Here is a 23177-nt window from a genome sequence, read left to right on the forward strand (position 1 = left end):
AACAGATATTTGCAGGTGCCCAAGTTTTCCTGAGGGTCAAAGTCTAGCTGAGACGTTGGCTGAGTCCTGGCCTTCAAACTTGGTATGTACATTTTCTGTTGCCAAGAGGTGCAAAGGACAGACTATGAGGTAGCCTAAATCCAGGTGTATATCTTGAATAAGAACACATGATATTGAGAGTTATCAGAACTTAGGGGACAGCTAGCAAGTAATGACAATTTTGAAGGAGTTTTTGCTAAAGGATGCGCTACAGAATTTTCCCCATGGCACATTTAAAAAACAAAAACCAAAAAACTTGAATTACCAAAACCGAATCCACATGGTACTTTTCAGAGACAGCATTTCTATCAAATACAGTGTGTGCTGTTATCTGAAAACAGCCCCTCTGTAAATGACAGGGCATAGATAGTTTAATGTGGGAGGTGGTATTATGAAGGTAAACAGAGATCAGTGTGTTTTTAGCTGTCGGAGAATAAAATGACTTAAAGGGAAGGAGCATTTGCTCAATTCATGAGCAGGTTTTCCCGCTGCTGAATTTCATCTTAAAGAAAGAAAACAAGCCATTGGTCTTTCCAGAACTATTTCATTGCTTATGGTTCTTTTTGGAACAGGAAGTCCCAGCTTTCCGCCATCACCAATAGCCAGACTCTCCCATCTCTGAATGCCGTGTTTGTGTGTTCCCTTCTCCCTGTACTGTGGGTCCACACTGTTCACTTCTTGGGGGTGAGGATCAGGGCTTCCAGACTTTTGTGTCACCGACGTAGCGACACAAAGGTCCAAGGTCAGCAGGGGACAATTCATTTGTGTTTAGAAAAAAAATCACAGCCATGGGTGATTGATAAAGGAGGAAGAAACGGGGTCTTCATACTTAAAGGTTGTGTCTGTTGCTTGTTTTTGGTTGGTTGGTTGGTTGGTTGGTTGGTTGTTAAATCTTAATGCTCCAGCGAAGAGGTAGCAGGAATGGTGAGGAACCTGGACTCAGGCACCTTGGGTTCAAGTGGCAGCTCGGTGGCCGTGGGCAAGATTCCTGCCCCTCAGCGTCTCCGCTTCTTCATGAGTAACGTGGCATGATGCCGCTGCTGTAAACTTACCACGTTGGACTTATTGTGTATAAAGGACCCCAAACAGTGACTGGCACATAGTAATGTCATAAACACTATTAGTAATTATAAAGTAGAATAATTATATTTACTGACAAATAGTCAAGATATACTTTGATTTATTAAAAGCCAAGGAGATGGGTTGATGAGAATGTTCTGCAATTGTATACCTGGAATTGATGGTCACAGAGCCTCATGAATATACTAAAAACCACTGAATTGTACACTTTCAAATAGTGAATTTTATGGTGTGTGAATTATATCTCAGTAAAAAAATGTAATAAAGACAAATTCAATAAATATTTGTACTCAACCGTACTCAACCGGGTTTGGTGGAGGAAATACCGCATTTCAGGACATAGCCTCTGCCCCGGAGGGTGTTACTTCAGGGGCACCTCCAGAGCATTGGCCACTTTTCCTAGCACCCTGGAGAAGACGTCGCTATCCACAGTTTTTACTCTGAGACTCAGAAGGGTTAAGTAACTTGCCCAAGGTCCCATAGGAAGTATGGGTAGCAGGAACCCAACTACCTTCTTCAGGTAGGGGCAGTCTTATTGAGGACAGACGATTTACATCCATAAAGTAATTAAGGAAGCAGACATCACGGGAGATCATCAGGCCCCTTATAGGTGATGAGGAAAATAAAGGAGAGCATAGGTCTTGACCAGCCGGAAGACGGGGGTGGTGGGGTGGGGGGTGTAGGTTCCTGGAAGCAAAGGCCTTTGAGAAAGGGCCTTTACAGGTGGATTTGGTGTTAGTGATGCAGATCAGTTGCAGTGCGGGTAGATGTCCTTAGAGATGTGTAGGAAGGGCTCATAGATCTGTTTTTCCTGGAACTAATGTATATGCTCATGCCGAAAAGTCTTATGGTGTGCATATTCACAAACATGCATATATATAGAAATTCATAGGCATTGTGTGGGCTAGTTATACCAGGGCAGGATGTTAGAGAGTGAGGGCAATCTAAAGACAATTTAGGTTGCTAAACCTTTCACTCCCTTATCTCCTAATTGATTAATCAAATTTTTTGAGCGCGTACCCAATACCTGAGAATATAAACATAAATAAAATACCTTTTGGTTTTTTGTTTGGGAGGATTCCAAGGTAGGAGTTGATAGCAGACAGGTATGCAAGAAAATACTATAAAGTGGTAAGTGGTTATCTAGCAAAAAGCTAGGAAAGGGAATGGAACCATAGGTTTAAAAGCCCTTTATCAAACGGATGTTCAAGAAATAAAGGTCGTGTGGGGCGCCCGAGTGGCTCAGTCGGTTAAGCATCTGACTCTTCATCTGGGCTTGGGTCATGATCTTACAGTTCATGAGTTCAAGCCCCAAGTCGGGCTCCTCGCTGACAGCATGGAGCCTGCTTGGGATTCTGTCTCTCTCCCTCTCTCTCTGCTCCTCCCCACTCACGGTCTCTCTCAAACTAAAATCAATAAGATATATATATATATATATATATATATATATATATATATATATATATATATAAAGGTTGTTCAAGAGGTTTATTTTCCCGACTAAAAAATACACTCTGTTACAAAGTACTGTAGGAGGGTCTTTGCTGGCTGATAAAGCGAGAAGAAAGATTTGGGGAAGAGGTGCTCAAAGAGCACTCTCCCCTCACGGTAGGCTCCCTGGGTGCTGAGTGGCCACTTGCCTCAAAGTGGTTTAAATTTGAAGTGGGGCAATTTCCCTGTTCTACCCTGTCCTTCCTTCCTGGAGGAAAATGTGCTGGGGGTTGGTTCAAGGAGGGAGCTAGGAGCCTTAAGGATGTTGGTGGAGAGAGGTGTTAACATTCCTCCAAGAGGCAACTCATTTCTCTATCAGTGCCCTGTTTTCACCCAGTCCTCACCCAGGGACCATTTTCAAGGTTAAGAAAGGGGCAGTTTGTGATTTAAAAAAAAAAACAACACTTTTTATTGTGGTGAAATCTGCACAAAATGTATCACTTTAACCACCATACAGTATACAATTCAGCAGCCCTAAGTACGTCTGCAAGGCTGCGCAATCATCCCTCCTCTCAGTTTCCCAAACTTTCCATTATGCCAAACTGAAACTTTGTACCATTAGATAATAACTCACCCTTCCCCCCTGCCCCTGTTCTAACCACTGGCCTACTTTCTGTCACTATAGATTTGCCTATTCTAAGCATCTCATAAATGGAATCAATCCTACAATATTTGTTCGTTTGCATCTGGCTTATTTCACTTAGTACCATGTTATCAAGGCTCATGTACGTTGAAGCATGTGTCAGAATTTCATTCCTTTTCAAGGCTGAGTAGTATTCCATTGTGTGTATATACATTTTGCTTATCCGTTCATCATTGATGGACATTTGAGTTGTTTCCACCTTTTGACTATTGGGAATAGTGAACATTGGTGTACAGGTCCCTGCTTGAAATTCCTTCGGGTTTATACCTACAAGTGGAATTGCTGGGTAATATGGTAATTCGATTTAGCTTTTTGGGGAACCACCAAACTGATTTCCACAGCAGCTGCACCATTTTACATTATCAATAGCAATGTAGCAATGTGCAAGGGTTCCAATTTTTTTTAATGTTTTATTTTTATTTTGTGAGTAGGGGAGGGGCAGAGAGAGAGGGAGACAGAAGATCTGAAGCAGGATCCAGGCTCTCTGCTGACAGCAGGCAGCCTGATATGGGGCTTGAACTCCCAAAGCGAGATCATGTCCTGAGCTGAAGTCAGATGCTAACCGCTAACCGACTAAGCCACTCAGGAGCCCCAAGGGTTCCAATTTCTTCATGTCCTTGTCAACAGCCACCACAGAAGAGTGTGAACTCCTGAACTCGAGATGAAAAAAGTCAAGTACCGTTTCTGTTTTGTTTCTGTCTTTTTACTCCACTCCCTTCCCAGCTTTGCTTTTTAACAAAACTTTCATCTTGGAGCAATTTTGGATTTCCAGAAAAGTTGCAAAGATAGATGTCTGAGTCTGTTCAAGCTGCTGTAACAAAATACCACAGACTGGGTGGCTTATAAACCACAGAAATTTGTTCCTCACAATTCTGGAGGCTGGGAGTCCAAGATCAGGGTGCTGGCGTCCCTGGGTCCCAAGGAGGACCCTCGTTAGAGTTGCGGACTGCAGGCTTCCTGCTGTGTTACCGTGGTAGAAGGGGTGGGCTGGCTCCCTGCGGCCTCTTCCACAAGGTCATTAGTGTCATTAGTGTCATTCAGGAGTGCTCCACGCTGGTGACTGAGCGCCTCCCAAAGGCCCCACCTCCTCATACCATCACATTGGGGATTAGGTTTCCAACATGAGTTTGGGCGAGACACGAACATTCAGACCATAGCAATAGAACTGAAAGCTCCCAAATGCCCTTCACCCAGCACCCCTCAATGGTCACGTAGCCACGGTACATGAAGACTGGTACGACGCTCTTAACTAAATACTAGACTTTATTCAGATTTCACCTCCTTTCCACTAAGGTCCTTTTCCTGTTCCAGAACTCAAGTCCAGAACGTGCTACGCTGCAGTGAGCCGCTCTGCTTTGTATTTGCTGAGACACTTTCCTCTCTGAGCCTCAGTTTTCTCACGTGTCCAGTGGGGACAACTTTAGTGTGACCTCTACCTCACAGGGTGCAGTGAGGATTGGAGGGGGTAGGGGAGGCGAGGGTGTTTGTGGGCCGTGAAGCTTCCTGCCAATGTAAAGGGTCGTTACTGAAGCCTGCAGTGTCCTCTCCCCACCACCGGCCACCCTGCGGCCTGCACTAGATCTGGGACTCTTGCTGACTCACTGCCATGGGCTGTGGGGAGGAGGCTTTCCCACTAGGCCTGCCCTGGCCGGGGCACTCCTGGTGCTCCAGGCCCTGTAGGCTGATTGGGGGGCGGACATTGCCTGGCTGACCAAGGGCTTTGATGGGGTTCCTCCCACGAGTGCTTCCCGTGTGTTCTGGAAGCTCCCCTGGGTGCCGGTAGCTTCAAGCTTTGGGGGGGGAGGAGGCTGGAAGTTATAGATGCTGCTCTCTCCCGGGCATTTGAAATGACCAGTGCAGTTTCAGCAGGCCACAGAGGCAGGACAAACCGTGCGTTGGCTCAGCTGCTTTCGATTCTCTCCTGGTTAGGGAGTAGGGGAGGGGTGGCGGGTTGAGGTGCAGGGGTGAAGCGTTGAGTCTCTTTTGGGAGGTGGCGGGAGTCTAGCTCGCCTTGTCCTCTCCACTCGTAGCTTCCTCTGGGGTTTTCTGGAAGGATTTCCCATCCGCCCACAGCCTCTCTCTGCCGCACTGCTTCCTGGTTTGTGCTTATAGCTGACTAGTGGCCCCCAAAGCTGTGTCTAAGTCCTAATCCCTAATCCCTGTGAATGTGACGTTATTTGGAAATAGGGTCTTTGCAGTTGTAACTACGTTAAGGACCTTATAATGAGATCATTCTGGGTTTAGGGTAGGCCCTAAATCCAATGACAGGTGTTCTTATAAAGTTTTTATTTATTTTGAGAGATGAAGAGAACGCGAGCAGAGAGGGGCAGAGAGAGAGAGAGAGAGAGGAAGAGAGAGAATCCCAGACGGGACAAAGCCTGACACGGGGCTTGAACTCATGAACCGTGAGATCATGACCTGAGCCAAAACCAAGGGTTGGACACTTAACCGACTGAGCCACCCAGGTGCCACTCCGGGTGTTCTTATAAAGGACAGAAAAGGAGAGGACGCTGAGAAGAAGGCATGTGAAGACGGAAGCACAGGGTGGGGTTATGCTGCCACAAGCCAAGGGTCACCAAGGGCTGCCGGCAGCCAGCAGAAGCTACAAGTGAGGCACGGAACCGGTCGCCCTCAGGACCTCCAGAAGGAACCAGCCTGTTAACGCCCTAATTGTGGACTTCCGGCCTTGTCTGAGCTCAGGCTGCCATAACTAGATACCACAGAATGGGTGGCTTAACCAACAGAAATGTATCTGCTCACAGTCCTGGAGGCTGGACATCTGGATTCCGGCATGGCCGGGTTTGGGTGAGGGCCCTCTTCCTGACTTGCCGACGGCCATCTTCTCACCGTGTCCTCACAAGGCGGCGAGCAGAGAGAGACAGCAAGTGTTTCTCCTTAGAAAGCACTCATCTTGGGGCACCAGGGCAGCTCAGTCTGCTGAGTGCCCGACTCTTGATTTTGGGCTCAGCTCCGTGATCCCAGGGTCGTGACATCGAGCTCCCTGTCAAGCTCTGTGCTGACCGTGGAGCCTGCTTAGGATTCTCTCTCCCCCTGTCTCCCTGCCCCCTCCCCTGCTCATGTGCTCTCTCTCTCTCTCTCTCTCTCTGAAATAAAAAGTAAATAATAAATAAAGTTTAAAAAATCAATATTCTTTAAAAAAAAAAAGGCACTAATCCTGTTGTGGGGATCCCACTCTCATGACTTCACCTAAACCTAAACTCCCAAAAGCCCCACCTTCAAATACCATCCCGTTGGGGTTCAGGGCTTCAGTGTATAAATTTTAGGGGGACACGCTTCAGTTCACGACAGGCCTCCAGAACTGGGAGAGAATAAGTTTCTGTTGTTTGAAGCCACCCAGCTTGCGACACGTGTTTGTGCAGCCTTGGGGCACTGAGGCAAGGCTCTTCCCCGCTCCTCTAGGCCTCCTCCTCGCTGAAACGCCAATCCAAAAGAAGACTTAGGGGCCACGGTCGGGGGACTACGGCCAGGGCACCGGCTCGGGAAGGCTGTGGATGCGCATGAATGGTGTGACAGCGGCCTGGGCTGTCGGGGTCCGGACTCTGTGACTCTGGGAGCACCAGCGCGGGGCGGAGGCGGGCCGGGGCTGTTGTGGGCACCGCTCACCCTTGGCTGTGCCCCTGAAGATGGGGACCGGCACCGCGCTCGGAGGTGATTCATCACCACGAGCCTTTCCTGGATTTCCTGCTGGGCTTTGCAGCTGGCACCGAGTCCCTGCACCTGCAGGATGAGCTGGGCCAAGCAGCCCGGCACTTGGCAGACAGCCTGGGGAGGCGTCCACGGTGCAGAGGTTGTGTGTGGCATGCACTGGGTTGCATGGCAGAGCGTGGGCCGCACGGTGCCGGTCCAGCCCCCACTGGGTGCCCTGAGGAGCCCCTGACCCCTACCTCCCGCGGGCCCCAAACACACCCCCAACACCGACCCGAGAACCAGCCCGGAGAAGTTAGAGGAAACTGAGGAGGACCGGAAGCTGCAGTTGCGGGTTGAAAATTACCAGGACCCCCGCCCACTCCACGTGGCCGCCATCCTGGAAGAGGCAGACTTGGTCTGGCTGTTCCAGAAGGCCCCAGCCAACCTCAGCAAACCAGAGCCCGTGTGCAGCCTGCACTTGGCAGTGGAGGTCCACGCGGCTGACTTGCTGGAGATTCTCCTGAGGGCAGGCTCAGACCCCGCTGTCGCCATGTCCGTGGCTGTATGCCATGGGGCAGCACCACTGTCTGGCGCCACCCCATCCTCTCCGGCCTCCTCTGCACACGCGGAGCCCCTGAGCCCGAGGACGAGGGCAGCAAGCCTGGCTCCTGCAACAGTGGCGACAGCGACAGTGACAGTGGGGATGAGGGTGTGAGTCAGGAGGAAAGACGGGGTGGCCCGGCTGGGGGGTCAGGGTAAACCAGCAGGCAGGAAAGGGGAGAAGAGCTCCGGGGCAGAGCATTGAGACTGACCTTGGGCTGCCACAGTTGCAGCACTCGGGCTGCAGTCAGGACAGTCCTAGGCAGGGGTAGTGGGAAGAAATTAAGGCAATGGCAGAGCTGGGACCCAGGCAGAAGTGCAGAAAAGAGCATGGTTGTGGTGACTGGTAAACACAAGCAGTGGTAGGGGGCAGTGTGGGGTGACCTTGGGGGTCAAGAATTGGGGGCTGTAGGAAGATAACCTCGGGCAGCAGTGATCAGACCATGGATGTTGGTGGGGAAAGACCTTAGCTAGCAGCGAGGAGGTTTGCGTGGAAAACCCAGGAAGCAGAGACACTCCCTTGGGCAAAGGAGAGCGTTGAGTGATGGGGCTTGAGGAATTTGGGCAGACACAGAGGGAGGGGGTGGAGGGAGAGACCGCAGGTGGCTGTGGCTGCCCAAGAACTGGCATGGGGCTAGAGCTCAAGCAGCAGCTGTGGCGAGAAACGACCTTGAACATGGTGGTTTGAGAACCAGGAGCAGGGAACTCAGGCTTGAAGGCAAGACTGGCGGAAAAAGTTGGGCAGCGGGCAAGGGTGGCATCGTGGTCCCCAGTGGCTCGAGCCAGCACAGCTACCTCCCGACAGACTCACAAACTCTCCTGGATGACCCCGTCTGATTGGTTTAAACGTTAACATAATTTCTAATTTTTCAAAACTTGCGGTTCTACACAAAACAAAACTCCCGGTTGTGACAACCAGGGGCAGAAAAAGAGACCGCTTAGAGATCTGAATTCTGAAGCGTTTCTGTTTGCACCGGCAGTCATAAATGCACCCCCATCCACACTTACCTGCCTGTGTTGTGGTTCCAGGATGCTCCTGACATCCCAAGAAGTCCTCCTGCTGTGCAGACACGCCCATCTCATGGATGGGGCTACATGGGGCAGGCGGGTCGAGCCCTCAGCAAACACCTGTAGGTGGGGAGACAGATCCCAGCACCCCCTGCCTTCCCTCCCACTAGTCAGTGGTCTCCTGGAGAGCGGGCCGGAACTAAGGGAAGAGATTCCAAAGGCGGAAACCTTCGGCTTGGTGACAGATTGATGGAACAGATATTTAAGGGCCGATGGAGCTACGCGCAGTAACACTGTGGTATCCACTCAAACTAGTTCTGCTGGGCGAGGAGGGAATGTGTCACACACAGGGCCTTGCTTTGCGGGGCAGGGGGCGTTATTTGAGGTAATGGAAATAGCACAAGAGCAGAGTGAGGAGGTCTGGTTTGTCACTAAATTGCCCTGTGACCAGAGGGAGGTCATTTCTCTAAGCCTTAGTTTCCTTATCCTTAAAATGAGAATGGAAATGACTTTTAAGTTCCTTCCCTGAGTCAATAATCAGTCCTGGGAGATTAGGCAAGCAGCAGATTCTTTTTTGTCCTTCTAATCGTGGTAAAATGTATATACAACACGAAACTTACATTTTTACCATTGTTTTCATTCTTTATTTTTAATTGTGGTCAAATATGCACAGAATGTACCGTCGTAGCCATTTTTAAACGTAGTGGCATTAAGTACATTCACAGTGTTGTGCAACCATCACCACTGTCCATTTCTAGAACTTTCCCATCATCCCGATCCGAAATTCTACCCATTGAGCAATAACTCACCCCTCCCTCTAAACCTCGGCAATCTCTACTCTACTTTCTGTCTCTATGAATTTGCCTACTCTAAGTACTTCGTTTAACTGGGATCACGAGATTTGTCCTTTTGCGTCTGGCTTATTTCATCAAACGTGTTTTCGGGGTTGACACATACTGTAACATACATGAGAACTGCTTTCCTCTTTAAGGCTCAGTAATATCATATGTACACACTGCTGTTCCACTGATGGACGCTTGGGTTGTTGCCATCTTTTGGCTGTCGTGATTATTGCTGCTGTGAACACTGGCGTGTAAGCTCTCTGTTTAAGTCCCTGCTTTCAGTTCTTCTGGGGTATATACCTGGCAGCAGAATTACTAGATCCTATGGTAATCCCGTGTTTAGCTTTTTGAGGAACCACCAGACTGTTTTCCCTTGGGTTTTCTCTAAAGTGAGGGCACTCTGCCGTGCCACGGGTCTGTGCTGACGAATTACTTCGGGAAGTAGGTTGAAACCAGCTGGGTTCAGAGAGGCTGCCCGGCAGTGCAGTTTACCACTCTCCCCAGTACTCATATGGGTCAGGCGTGTTCCAGTGCTCTGAAGGCCACGATGAGCCCAGGGTGCACGCTTTCTCCTTCTGAGGTGAACTAACTACATTGTGGCTGGAAAGTGGCTCCGAAGGGAAATAAGTTTCTGTCCTGTTCACTTGCCTGGAATTTCAGAAACGGTGAGGATATGTGCATACATTTCTGATTTCATTGCTAGAACTAAGCCCCCCACACCTGACTGGATGAGGAGTGGGGAAGAGGGCAGAAGACCTAATTGGGAAGGCAGGAAGGGGGTTGGCACTAAGACTGAAGCTCTCAAAACCCTGATGGGAGTTACAGGATGGCCTAGATCACGTGGGGCGTGTCCAGGGGAGCAAGGGAGCAGGAGATCCCACCCAGCCCCGAGCTGCTGAACTCAGACTGGGTCTTGGTTCACATCTCAGTTCTTCTGCTTGCTAGTGTGGGCAGTGAACTTGAGCTTCTCGAGTTCAGCTTTCTCATTTGTAAAATAGGGACGTCATAAAGTTATGAACATAAAACAAAACCACGTATGGGGCGCCATTCGCACAGTGCCAGCCCTCACGCTCAGTACAGCTTAGGAAACTAGCTGGCTGTGTTCCTCAAGCCCCGACTACTCAGGCGCTGTGTCAGAGTGGGAAGCCCTTCCCTCACCTCCCAGTTCTAGAAATCTGCTTTAAAGCATGGGTTTTTTGATGCGCTTTGCATTTTGGTGGCCATTTCCAGAACTTACATGTTGCCTTTCTACGGCTTCCTTTCTCTCCAAATCAAACGCTTCGTCTTTTGGGGACTGACAGGTGGGTTTTACTTGTACGTACAAAACTGACTTTAAGCAAAGGATACGTTCTTTGCTTAAAAAAAAAATTAAAAACAAACCAACAGAAAACCTCAGTTATTCTGGGCAAAACTCTTCCAGACGCCTTTGGACGTGAATATGTCTCATCAGTGACCCCATTTCATTTACTAAAAATGGTTTCACTCTCCAGGCAGCCAGAGCAGGACTAAAGGGAGAAATGATGTGAAAATACTTGAGGCCATAACCTTATGTAAATACGAATCATTATCATTAATCATAAATACAGAAAATGAGATGTTTGATAAGTGAGCTGTATCAAAATAGACAAGTCTTCCTGTCTTCCCTGCCTTTCCCTGCTCTGCCTGGTGCTGGGAGCAGAGGTGGCCTCAGCTCTGCTCATCCTTGCTGATTTAATTCAATGAGCCGACCTGCAAACACAGCCAGGGTTCCAATGATACAGACAAGCATGAAGACTCCAAGGAGAATGTGGTCCATCACCATTGCAACATACTTCCATTCCTCAGCCGCCTGGGAGAGAGAAAAGTGTTAGAATTTCCTTACGATGGTTTTTGGACTCACCATGTTCATGCTATGCATCAATTATGGCCCACTCAAAGCCCGTAACATCCCTTGGCTGGCATTGTGGTCTTTATTATTCGAATAGATTATTCACAATGTGTTGGCCCACTAAGGTGGCTTAGAGGTGGTCACCAATGCTGCCTCTTGAATGCCAGCCTACTCCTCAGGACAAACCCATCCATCTGTGTTCACGCATTGGATCATTTAAACCCGGAGGTGTGGGTTTCAAGTCACGAAGCTTACGTTATTGGACTCCTGGTCTGACTTCATGGTCTCTGCGATGTATTTGACTCCTTCAATGGCACTTTTTACCTCGGGGTGTTTGATCAGGGGAGAGTGGAAGCCCATGGGTGGAGGCCCCGGCTTCCCAGAAATGTCAGAAATATCAATGTCTTCCGTAAAAATCTTTTTGTCTTGTTTTTCTCTGGATGGTCTTTTCATTGTGGAGAAGAACATGATATTTGGGATAGTGTCGATAAAAACCTAACACGAAAAAGAAATCCATGCATGAATTAACGCCAGTAGTGCAAGTATCAAACTCTGACTTTGAATTAGCCGTGTGACTTTAGGCAAATCAGTCAGCTTCGCTGGACCTTAGGGTCTTTGTCCTTAAAACACAAGGACGATACTAGATTTTCTCAAAATTTCCTTCAGACTTACCCCGTGGCCTGTCAAATGACTGTGGTTAATAGAGCTGATTTTGTCATGTGAACAGTTCACCACGGGAGGGAGCCCGTGCGCAGCTGTTGGGCTCGAGAAACCAATGAAGTTTAAGCTTCCAGCCTTCAAGGAACCGGCTTCCTTCAAAGCCTTGTGTTAGTTGGATAATATGATTAAAGGAAAAGCCCTTCTGGCTAAAAAAATATATGAGGGTCCAGCCTCCAAAACAGCCACAGTGTTTTCTTCTCCCCATTTCTTATTCCTGAAGAAATGCAACATGGGCGTTGCCAGGAGTCACGTAAGTCTTTATAGATACAGGGACTGATTGTCCTCCCAAAAGAATACATTGCAAGCAGTAGTTTCTCTGTTAATTCATGACAAATCTTTTGCATTCTGCAGAAAACACCCTGACGTCAGTGTCTCTGTGAAGTTTTACCTAAAAACTGACATATTTGAAATGCTAACACTTTTTAAATTTCAGTAATGCAAATACCTGAGACCAAGTTCCTCATGAAAACTCACTTTTTGACAATTTCTTGTCAAGCATCCTCTCTATCTCTAGCCCTTATTCTATTCTCAGCAGATGATTTGACCAGCAAAAAATAAGCAGTCTGTTCACAGATTGGGAGACATACAAACAGAAACCTCAGGAATTTCACAGATTCTGAATAAAAAGTGATATATTCACCTTCTCTAATCAAAGAGACTCTTTAAACGTGAATTTGGAGTGGGTTTTGTTAATTCTGTTTTTCTTCTGTGTCTGGGAAGGCTATAGGAATTACTTATCCCTAGAAAGAGGCTAAAAGAAAGTTTCTTCCGGAAATCCTCTAAAAATCCCCGGAAAGGACAGTTCCTAAGGGCCCACATGCATCAGCCAGAATTCCACCAGCCAAGTGGAGGGAGAGACGTTCGTGAGGGCAGTGCTGCCCCACGCGGGGGCGGGGGGGGGTGGCAGGGCCCTCGCTCGCTCACCTTGCGTACCCAGTCGGGCATGACGTGGGTGCTGGGGGAGCGGTGGTGTGTGTTGATGACAATGACCGTGATGATGATGGAAGCTATGACAAACACCATGGTGAACAGCATGTATTTCCCAATCAAGGGCACGGCACTGGAGGTGGAAGGGATTAGCTCCACGATGACCAGGAGGAACACGGTCAAGGACAGCAGGACAGAGATGCTCAGAGTCATCTTCTCTCCTGCACGGAATGAAAAAGAAATACAACCCATTTACTGGTTATGGGTTGAATTGTTCTCTTTGGTTTTCTGCATGGAAGTCCTAAGCCTCATGGCCTCAGTGGCAGTATTTGTCGATGAGGCCTGTAAAGAGGCAATTAAGTCAACATGAGTTCATCAGGGAGGGCGCTCCTCCAATGACTGGTGTCCTGAGAAGAAAGGGAGATTGGGGAGCACCTGGGTGGCTCCGCCGGTGAAGCGTCTGACTCCTGCTCAGGTCACGATCTCGTGGTGCGTGAGTTCGAGCCCCACATCTGGCTCTGCGCTGACGGTGTGGAGCCTGCTTGGGATCCCCTCTCTCTCCCTCTCTTTCTCTCTCTGCCCCTCCCCCACTTGTGCTATCGCTCTCAAAATAAACTTTAAAAAAAAAAAAAAAAGGAGATTAGGGCACGGACACACACAGAGGGGAAAGACCAGGTGAAGCCACAGGGAGGAGACGGCCATCCACAAGCCAAGGAGAGAAGCCTAGAGGAAACCAGACCTGCCGACACCGTGACCTCCAGGACTGTGTGGACAAAATTCCTGTTGTTTCAGCCTCCCGGTCTGTGGCACTTTATTAGGGCAGCTGTAGCAGACTAATACACCACAAAACCCAGGGGGTGAGAACCATGTGACCCGCATACAGCTGGGGACATTTGGGGGGCAGAATTTCGTCCTCTGGGACCTTAGCACCTTAGCTCTACTGACCATGGCAAGTGACAGACACTTCCACTAGAGGCCACCAAGCAGCCGAGGGCTGCTTTGTCTCCTGTCCCAGCATTCCACTGCTTGGTGGAACTCAGGGAGCCAGGTACACCAAGCTGAGTGACAAGCTAGACTCCAGGTGGCAGTTTTTCTGTCTGCAACAGACTATCATCAACCTCACAAAGCTGAGCCACGGTCTGACCTACTCGTGACCCAGCAGGTGGATGGGCAACCCAGGAGCGCATGCGTACTTTTCTCGTATGGGAGGGGGCTGCAAGACCAAAACCGAGAAAAGGACAAAACCAGTGAACTTTGCACATTCATTTAGAGGACAGTTTGGTTTTCTTCTTGTTTTGTCTTTCATATCAAGGGACCAGGGGTTCCCCTGCCCCGACCTCTTCTCACCAGATCCTATCATTTCAGGGTGGATAATTCCCCGTTCGAGTCTCGGTATGGCAAGCCAGGAGGGTGGGGGACTGAATGGCCCTGGAATATTTTTGTGGGGACTGACGGCCTCGGAGGCAGCTCGAGAGCCTTTGGAAGGGACTTCCCTTGGGCTGGTCTTGCTGTGTCTCGGGAGACCCTTGTGTTGTCCCGTTCTCCAGTATGGAGCTTTTTCCCATACTGGATGCTTCCAGATGCTAGGAGTGTATACAGGAAATGGAGTGGATGCAAACAAGAAATGATCGATTCCACCTAGTGAGAAGAAGTCTACCGAGTGGGTAGGAAAGTCTTTAAAAGTGAAAAAGAGGGGGCACCTGGGTGGCTCCGTCAGTTGAACATTTGACTCTTGGTTTCGGCTCCGGTCATAATCTCACAGTTTGTGAGCTGATAGCACTGAGCTTTCTGGGAATCCTCTCTTTCCCTCTCTCTGCCCCTCCCCTGCTCATGCTCACTCTTTCTCTCTCTTAAAATAAATAAACTAAAATAAAGATAGGTAATTTTTTGTGAAAAAGAAGATGTAAATATGAAAATTGATCAAGTTACATCAGATTCCTTGAGTAATAATGATAATAGCTAACATTTACCAAGCATTTTCACTGTTTTGCATGCTTTTCAAGCATAAACCATCGCACATATAGAGATTCTGACTAGTTTCCATATTGCCCTAACTAGTAGTCTCTTCACTTTAAGAAGCTTAATTTGTTAGAAAGTCAAAAACAAATTGTGTTTGTGATCATTTGTTTAAAAATAAGTACAGTCATAAGAACAACGGGCATTCTGTGGGGCAAGTTCTGCCTTATTCTCTACTGTATCCGTGCCACATAACAATTGTTCAACAAATACATGTCAAATGAGTGAATTCATAATCTTTTTTTCCCCTTGTTATAAAGTTAGACTTAGACTTTGTGTGTGTGTGTGTGCGTGTGTGTGTGTGTGTGTGTGTTTATCATTTTGATATAATTGTTCCCTGTCATAAGTTTGAGGACTGTCTGTATCCTTTCTTTGTCCCCACTTGTCTGCCCTAAATTGTTTATGAGCAGTGACTTCTCACAGGCACTTGTGTGCCCTCTTCCCCTTTTCTGGGGATTGTTGGTGTTTGTTGAAACTATGTCACAGATGTGATCACTCAGTAGGAAATAAGGAAGTTGTCCAGGCTGATATGTGAGAAAGAATTGCCACTTGGGAAGTATGGTCGTGTGTGTAAAGATAGTGCCACCTGGAAAACAGACATGCAAAAGCGATTTTCAAATGGCAAGCGGTGAGCAAAAGAGGCAAGACCTGGGAGCGCCTGGGTGGCTCGGTTGGTTGAGCGTCCAACTTCGGCTTAGGTCACAATCTCACGGTTCGTGAGTTCAAGCCCCGAGTTGGGCTCTGTGCTGACAGCTTGGAGCCTGGAGCCTGCTTCCGATTCTGTCTTCCTCTCTCTCTGCCCCTGCCCACTCATACTCTGTCTCTCTCTCAAAAAAAAAAAAATAAATAAACGTAATTTTTTTTTTTTTTTTAAGAGGCAAGACCTGGCTTGGTCAGGATATAGCAAGTGGCTTCACAGGGGAAGTGGCATGAGGGGTGACCCAAGCCTTACCCAGCATGTCTCTGGGCACACAGTAGGTATTCAGCAAGTAAGCATTGATGGTTATTCGCTTTAACTACACTGAGCTGTGTCTGTGCACCTCCAGGGTCACGGTCAACTCTCTGCCTTCTCCATAGTCTGCTCTAGCTGTGAGCTCCCCCCACCTGTGACTCACCACTGAACGTGGCCTCTCAGTAAATGCATCCTCCCAGTGATGATGATTTGGGCCTGTCTGCTCATCCTTGTTTGTTAGCCCATAATTATTTCTGGTTTTCCCCAAAATAGCGGCACAAGATCTGCCTGCATCAGCAGCCAAGGCACCTGCACCCACCTGAGTCTGTGGGCAGGTAGAACACCAGGCCGGTTAGGAAGGAGAAGAGCAGGCAGGGAATGATGACGTTGACGATGAAGTAGAGGGGCAGGCGCTGCATGACGAAGTGGTAGGTGATGTCCAGGTAGGGGGTGGAGGGGCAGCAGGCGTAGAACACCCAGTGCTTCCAGCCTCGGGACTCCTTGATCACCCATTCTCCGCTTTCCATGAAGTTGCTTAGGTCTGGTTGGTCGCTTTCCTGAGAAGATGAAATGAAACTTTGAAAACCCAGCCACATCACCCTGAGGAGGGGTGGGTTTCAAAATCAGCTGTAATAAAGCAACAGGAGGCGGTGCTGTCGTGTACCCCGGACAGGACCCACGAGGGCCACTTCCGGTTTGGGGCCATAGAGTCCTTTCCTGTAAAATAAGGGGGCTGGGACTATTGGGATCCTCCATGTTGACTACACATTCAAGTCACCTGAGAACTTCAAAACATATTGGTGCCTTAGTCCCACCCCAGACCGATTAAGCCAAAATTCCTAGGACGGAGCCTGGGCATAGGAATTTACATAAGCTTCTAGGTGGTACTCATGGGCATACATCAAGAACCGTCCCCGTATCGAGAATCACTGAACTGGACGATCCCAAAGTTCAAATGGGCGCTGAGAGCCTGTGACTCTGGAGGCGCAGAGTTGGACACCTGAATTACGCGTTTCCTGAGACCAGCCGCATCACACGAGGGCAGCACCTACCGGGTTGATGGCCACCACAGAGCCATCGTAGGTCCAGGTACCCAGCTTCATGCTGCAGTTCTGTTCATCAAAGGGAAAGTGGGTGACGATGATCTCACAGTAGCTTTTGAAGATGGCTGGAGGCGTCCACGTGATGTGGCCAGTGTAGTCCAGGAGCACTTTGGTGAACTTGACAATGGCAAAGTCACCATCTGCACTGCAATTGGGATCAAAGAGGAACATGACTCCAAGTGACGGATGAGCCTTCAGTTCTGCTCGGGGATGTTAGCAGGAGACAGCTGTTAATTATTCAGGTGCTAATTATAGACGCTTTCACTGGGACAGTGTCACTTTTTATCCATAGCAGTGTTTCCCAGGTTTGTCTGATAATAGAATCGCTGGGGTGCTTGTTTAAAATACAGGTTTCCGAGCACCATCTGAAGCACTAAATCAGAATATCTGGGGAAGAACCTAGGAATCTAGTTTTAAGGAAATAACAGGTAACACTGTATACCCGATTTTTTTTTCCTTCCCGGTCCCCAGTAGTATTTGTAATGTTAATTTCCATCTATTCCTCCCCCAATATATCTTGAAATTTAACTGGGGGAAAAAAACAGGAATTTAAAATAAAAACAGGTCCAGTGGCTCGTTACTGTGGTAAGCAGGTTAAGAAGGGCTCTGTTACCTCTTTCAGAACTATTTAGAACTCGATAGGGTGGGGCTACAAACCCAGATGCCTCCATGGCCAGGCAGGTGAGGAAGGCGGTAAGGGCAGGGGAGAGCCCTCTCTCCTCTAAAGAAGGTGACACTCCGCTTTGCTGTGGCTTCCTTGTGTGAGTGAAGGCCCAAAACTGCCAGATATTTGAATTTTTCCTCGGAAGCGGGAAATCTAGATTTTTTAATACAAAGTTTCCATATTTTTGAATGTTGGATTTTTCTAGAGAGACTAAAACTCCAGAGTTCAATGTGATATTTTTAAATTTCCAAAAGTTGGCACTAATTTCTCACTACAAAAATCCAACATGGTAGATATTAAAAAATAACGAGCCACTTCTGCAGGCCTCATTCAGTGGGCAGTCCACTTGACCCCAAATGGCCTGTGTCCTAGGGCCTTGGCCAAAGGCATTTAGAATAGATGTTGAACAAGTGGGTGGGGTCTGCCTTGGTGGGCTTTCGGGGACATATGGCATATAATGGAGTCTCACTTCATTAACCAAGAGATTTTCTTCCCACTGATTTTTCCTTGGGCTGGAGGTAGGGCTCTATCCAGAAAACTATGCAGTTTTGGACCTTCCCCAAAGAGACCCAAAGAGCAGAGGGCCACAGGGTCATCTGGGTCCATCTCTATAGATAGAGATAAGTAAAACAGGGTTCTCCCCCTACCAGGGTGTTCCCGAGCGAGTTTGTCAAAAGGAGGAGCAGATTTTAATGGCTACTCTTAGATTTTTGCTGAACGAGAAAACTGACTAACACAAGACACTCTGCTCCATCAGCGTATTTGTCCGAAAAGGTTACACAAATGATTGGATAATTTGGCTCAAGCTTGAATCTCAGGTGCCACTGGGAAATATGTAGTAGAAAATCAAAGTAGGAGGGCCAGCCTTAAATGAGGGTGTCATTTCCATTCACAAGCCCCTGCCGCCCTCCCTGGTCAATCTGCGAGAAGGCACAGCCTGCTCACACAGACACATGCTGTAGAATGTCAGGCCGCACATCCTCTCGGCCGATGGCGAATGCTCCTGCCTGGGAAGGATGCTCTTTGAAACGAACGTTCCCTGACAAATGAAGGGCGTATGATAATGAACCTGTCATTAAACCAGAGTGTCTTGAATCACATTATAATTTCACAACATGCAGTCTGTCACGGAGCCCGGTGGATGGGCTACGCAGGCATCCCAGGCCATCAGCAGCACGCGACGCCCTGGGAAGCCGTGACGACGTGATGGATAACAACCCCGGGAGGTTCAGACCTATTGGTAGGAAGGACATTTAATTCCAAGGAACTCAATTATATGAATTTGGGTTCCTTGGATGGCTGCCCTACACCCTTCAGGAGCTCTCAGGGATTAAATGTCCCCCACCCCACAGCCCTGATTCAATTTGGCTCTGATAATTGTTTCTATTCATAACATGAGACACCATATGGCACCCCTAGCATGTCAACTTGGCTCTTGGTTTTTAAGGGTTATTTAATGTGAACAGTGGTGAGAAGCATACTGAGAGTAGCAGCCCTTCCAATAGGGCTTGGGCTCCACCTGCCCCAGGAATGTCGCCCTCCCCAGCCCGTCTGTTTTGCTTACTTGTTATAGAGAACGAGGTCTGGGCGCCAGATCTTTTCCGAAGGAATGTGAATTTTTTTCACGCCACCATAGTCCTCTGGATTCCATTTTAGGTTGTAGTCTACCCATTGCTAAAACATGGAGACGACATTTTGCTAATAAAAAGAGCTAAACACATTTTTCAAAAACCTAAGAGTTCTGATGGGTATGATAGTTCAGATGTGGACAGGAGTTGTGCTCCAGTAAAAGAGGTTTGATTCAGAATTCAGCTTGCACGTTAGTAAACGATAACAGCAAACGCCTCTATGGTACTGACTACATGTAGACACTATTACAAGCATTTTACCCATATTCATCTCGTGGTCTTCACAATAGTCCTCTGAGGGAAGAGCAATTATTGGCCCCATTTTACAGATGAGAAAACAAAGGTACTTCAGGGTAGCCTGTCTCCCATGCCATCCTGCCCACCCCAGGAAAGGAGCATGACCTTCTGGTAAACATTTCCCCCAAGCAGGCAACATCATTTTATAAAAATGGTATATTTCTTTCCTACCTTATAAAAGTAATAAATGCCCAGCGTAGCAAATTCAGATGACACAGTGTTATGACCTGAACTGCGTCTCCCCCAGAATTCACGTGTTGAAACCCCAGTTTCCAGTACCTCATAATATAACTTCATTTGGAGATAGGGTCTAATTAGGTTAGAATTAGGTGCTTAAGAGAGGCTCTAATGCAACACAACTGGTGTCCTTAAAGAAGGGGACATGGGAAGGCAAACATTTTCTTTTTTTTTTTTTAATTTTTTTTTTCAATGTTTATTTATTTTTGGGACAGAGAGAGACAGAGCATGAACGGGGGAGGGGCAGAGAGAGAGAGGGAGACACAGAATCAGAAACAGGCTCCAGGCTCCGAGCCATCAGCCCAGAGCCTGACATGGGGCTCGAACCCACGGACCGCGAGATCGTGACCTGGCTGAAGTCGGACGCTTAACCGACTGCGCCACCCAGGCGCCCCAAAGGCAAACATTTTCAAGAAGAATGCCATGTGAACATGACGTTGGCCAACTACACGCAAAAGAGACGGGCCTGGAGCAGTTCGTCCCTCACAGCCCTCAGACGGAACCAGTTCTGCCGATACCTTGACTTTGGACGTTTGGCCTCAAGAGCTGCAAGAGAATAAATTTCTCTTGTTTGAGCCACCTCGTTTGTGGCTTTGTTTATGGTAGGTGGCCTAGCAAACTAATATACAAACACAAAACACGAAGTAAAAAACAAACACACACATACCAACAAATACGACCCATAATCTCACTACACCAAAATATTTATACTTCCACGATGTTGGTATGTAAACCGTGTTACCCAGATTGATTCCCTTTGGGCTCAGGTTAAATTCCGGGGTGATTACCAGCAGCATCAATGCAGTTATCTAGCTGAATACCTGTTTCAGTCGCACATTGGTTGTCACAATCTGATTTACTTCATCCTGAAAAAAGAGAAGACCCCATCTTTAGGGGTAAGGACGGGAGGAGGGGGGAGGGTGCTGCAGGGTGAGAGGGGCGGGGAGCCCAGAGTGCGGCTGTCTCACCACGTTGATGAGCTGTATCAGCTGCAGACCCACGGTGACCTCCACAACCTGGCGGTGGTCTTCCACGGGCCGAACCACACTGTTGTAATCTTCAAACAGCTTTGCCACCAGGCGGGTCTCATGTTCGGAGCCTAGAACGAGGCCAGCTGAGACAGCAAATGACACACACACTGTCAGATTCTGCTCCCCGCCCTCTACAAACACTCGCATAAGTAACTGAGGCGTGACCAGCTAATGGAAGGCACACAGGCCCCCTTGTTGAAGGGCTCCCAGTGCAGCTTCTATTGCCCTAAGTTCTTTTCCAATCGCAGCTGCTGGTGCGGTCCCTTCCCTGGTGGGGTGTGCCAGATTATCCTGACACTTGTGCTCTGAGCAGATGACATTCCTTAATACAGCCTCTGGCTGAATCAGGCTTGTTGCCGCGCACACACAAGAAGACAAGTCCACACAAAAGCCCGTCTTCGTATTTCAGAGTCTACTCATGGGGCGATGAAATCTCAGGTTGGCTGGCGTCAGATCTCACGATGCGCTGAACAGCCGAAAATTGATGCCGGTTCATACCCGTTGGGATGACCGCCATTCACAGAACTGAAGACGGTGAGTGTTGGTGAGATTGGGGCACGGTGCAGCCACCGTGGGAGAGCGTTTGGTGGTTCGTCACACGAGGTGCATGCAGAGTGACCCTGTGACCTAGTGATGCCACTCCTAGGTGTATCCCTCAAAGAACTGGCCACACAAAAACTCGTGCACCAGTGTTCACGGCAGCGTTATACATAATAGCCAAAAGATGGAAACAACCTGAATGCCCATCAGCACATAAAGCGGATGAACAAATTGCGCCATATACATGCGGTGGAATATTTTTCACCCATAAAAATGAATGAAGAGTTGACTCATGGTACAACATGGTTGAGCCCTGAAAACGTGCTAAGTGAAAGAAATTGGACACAAAGGGGCACATAGTGTGTGATTCCATTGATATGAAATATCCAGAAGAGGTAAATCCGTAGAGCTAACAGATCAGTGGTTAGCAGGGGCTGAGGAGACAGGGGAAGCGAGAGTAACTGCCGATGGGTACAGGGTTTCCTTTTGGGGTGACGAAAACGTTCTGGAACTAGATAGCAGTGACGGTTGCACAACACTGAATGTACTAAATGTCACTAAATCACACACTCCAAATGGTAGTTTTATGTGATGTGTATTTTCCTGTGGCAAATTCTACGTAGTGTGTTTTTTCTTGTAATTAAAAAAATTAACTGCTGGTGGGTCCGTGTCCCTGTTAACTTAACGTTAAGTAAACACCACGTGCTTTTCTGACCTGGGTTTGGAGCTCCTCCTGTCTGGAGCACGAGTGACTTCTTAGGAATCTTTACTGCATTTTCCCTCAGGTGGGTGAAAAATAGTATCTACTACTCTTGGACCCCACAGCTTTTCTATATCCAATGTTATGCAGTTCTCACCAGCCTGCGACGAGGCAGGCAGATGGTCATTCTCACGTGAGATCTGAGAGGCTGGAAGACTTGTCCAAGGTCCTGTGGCTGGGGCGGGGCTTGGAAGGAGCCCTGTCATTCTGCGCTGTGCTCCTGCACTGACTCGTGAGGTCACGAGTGTGCCGTGGGCTGTCTTAGAAAGTGCACGAATGCACCCACCGTTCTAACCGTGAGAAAAAGCGTTCCAAATTCCAGCAAGTGCCTTATGAAGGATCTTTGTAACTCCAGCCTTACGTGGATTGGGGATTGCCTGTTCAGGGTCAGGAGAGGAAGCAGACACATGATCCATTTGCCCTAATTCATGTAAGCAGATCTCCCCTTTCCGCAGGTTATTCCTTAAGCCACCATACCTTTTCCCTGGGCCGTGACAACTTCAAAAATCGCATGAGTGAGAGGCTTTCCCTTGTCCCCAGTAATGTTAACCTCTTGCCTCTAAGACAGGTCATTATTTTTCTTTATTGTTTTTCTCCTTGAATCCTAGGTTTGAAAGAGTTTGTCAACCAAATAACTGTTAAGTTAACTAATTACCTTTCTATTTTTATTAATAAAAATAACTAGTGTATCCAATTTGTTATGTGGCAGACACGCTTTATACGTATTGACTCTTTCTTTTCTCGTAACTGGGTGGGGTAGGCACGGTTCTTGTCTTCACTTTACAGAGGAGGAAATTGAACCATAGGGAGGTTGAGTGAGTTGTCCAGATTTCATAAACGGTGGAGCCAGGACTCAAGCCCAGCGACCATGCTCTCCACCACTATTTCTCACCCAGAACTTTGGACCAGCTTGAAATAACCAATGTCACACAATGCGTCGAAACACGTTCATCCCCACAAAAATGTGTATTTTGTTAGGAAAGCTTCATTGAAGGCCCTGTATTTGTATTACCTTATTGAATCCTTATAATAATCCTATGAGATAAGTCTTTACCCCTAGTTTACAAGTGAGAAAATGGACATT

At 48.0% G+C, this 23177-nt stretch overlaps 2 protein-coding genes across 2 annotated transcripts; one reads left to right on the forward strand and one right to left on the reverse strand.

Moving 5' to 3' along the window:
* The first annotated feature begins 960 nt into the window (after nt 1-960).
* Nucleotides 961-7660, forward strand: LOC115519873 (NF-kappa-B inhibitor beta-like). Its single transcript, XM_032594114.1, is given in 6 exon segments — nt 961-1057; nt 6709-6903; nt 6906-7034; nt 7037-7061; nt 7199-7452; nt 7455-7660. Coding segments are annotated over 6 exon segments (906 nt in total).
* A 1485-nt stretch (nt 7661-9145) lies between these two features.
* Nucleotides 9146-22509, reverse strand: CHRNA1 (cholinergic receptor nicotinic alpha 1 subunit). Its single transcript, XM_032594115.1, has 9 exons — nt 22455-22509; nt 20731-20861; nt 20584-20628; nt 19165-19274; nt 16886-17081; nt 16153-16390; nt 12863-13086; nt 11474-11713; nt 9146-11179 (listed from the first exon to the last, which is right to left on the reverse strand). The coding sequence occupies exons 1-9, from the start codon at nt 22507-22509 to the stop codon at nt 11048-11050; spliced, it is 1371 nt and encodes a 456-aa protein (XP_032450006.1). The 3' UTR covers nt 9146-11047.
* Between the last annotated feature and the right edge of the window lie 668 nt (nt 22510-23177).

Source organism: Lynx canadensis, chromosome C1 (genome assembly GCF_007474595.2).
Source record: "Lynx canadensis isolate LIC74 chromosome C1, mLynCan4.pri.v2, whole genome shotgun sequence".
NCBI lineage: Eukaryota > Metazoa > Chordata > Mammalia > Carnivora > Felidae > Lynx > Lynx canadensis.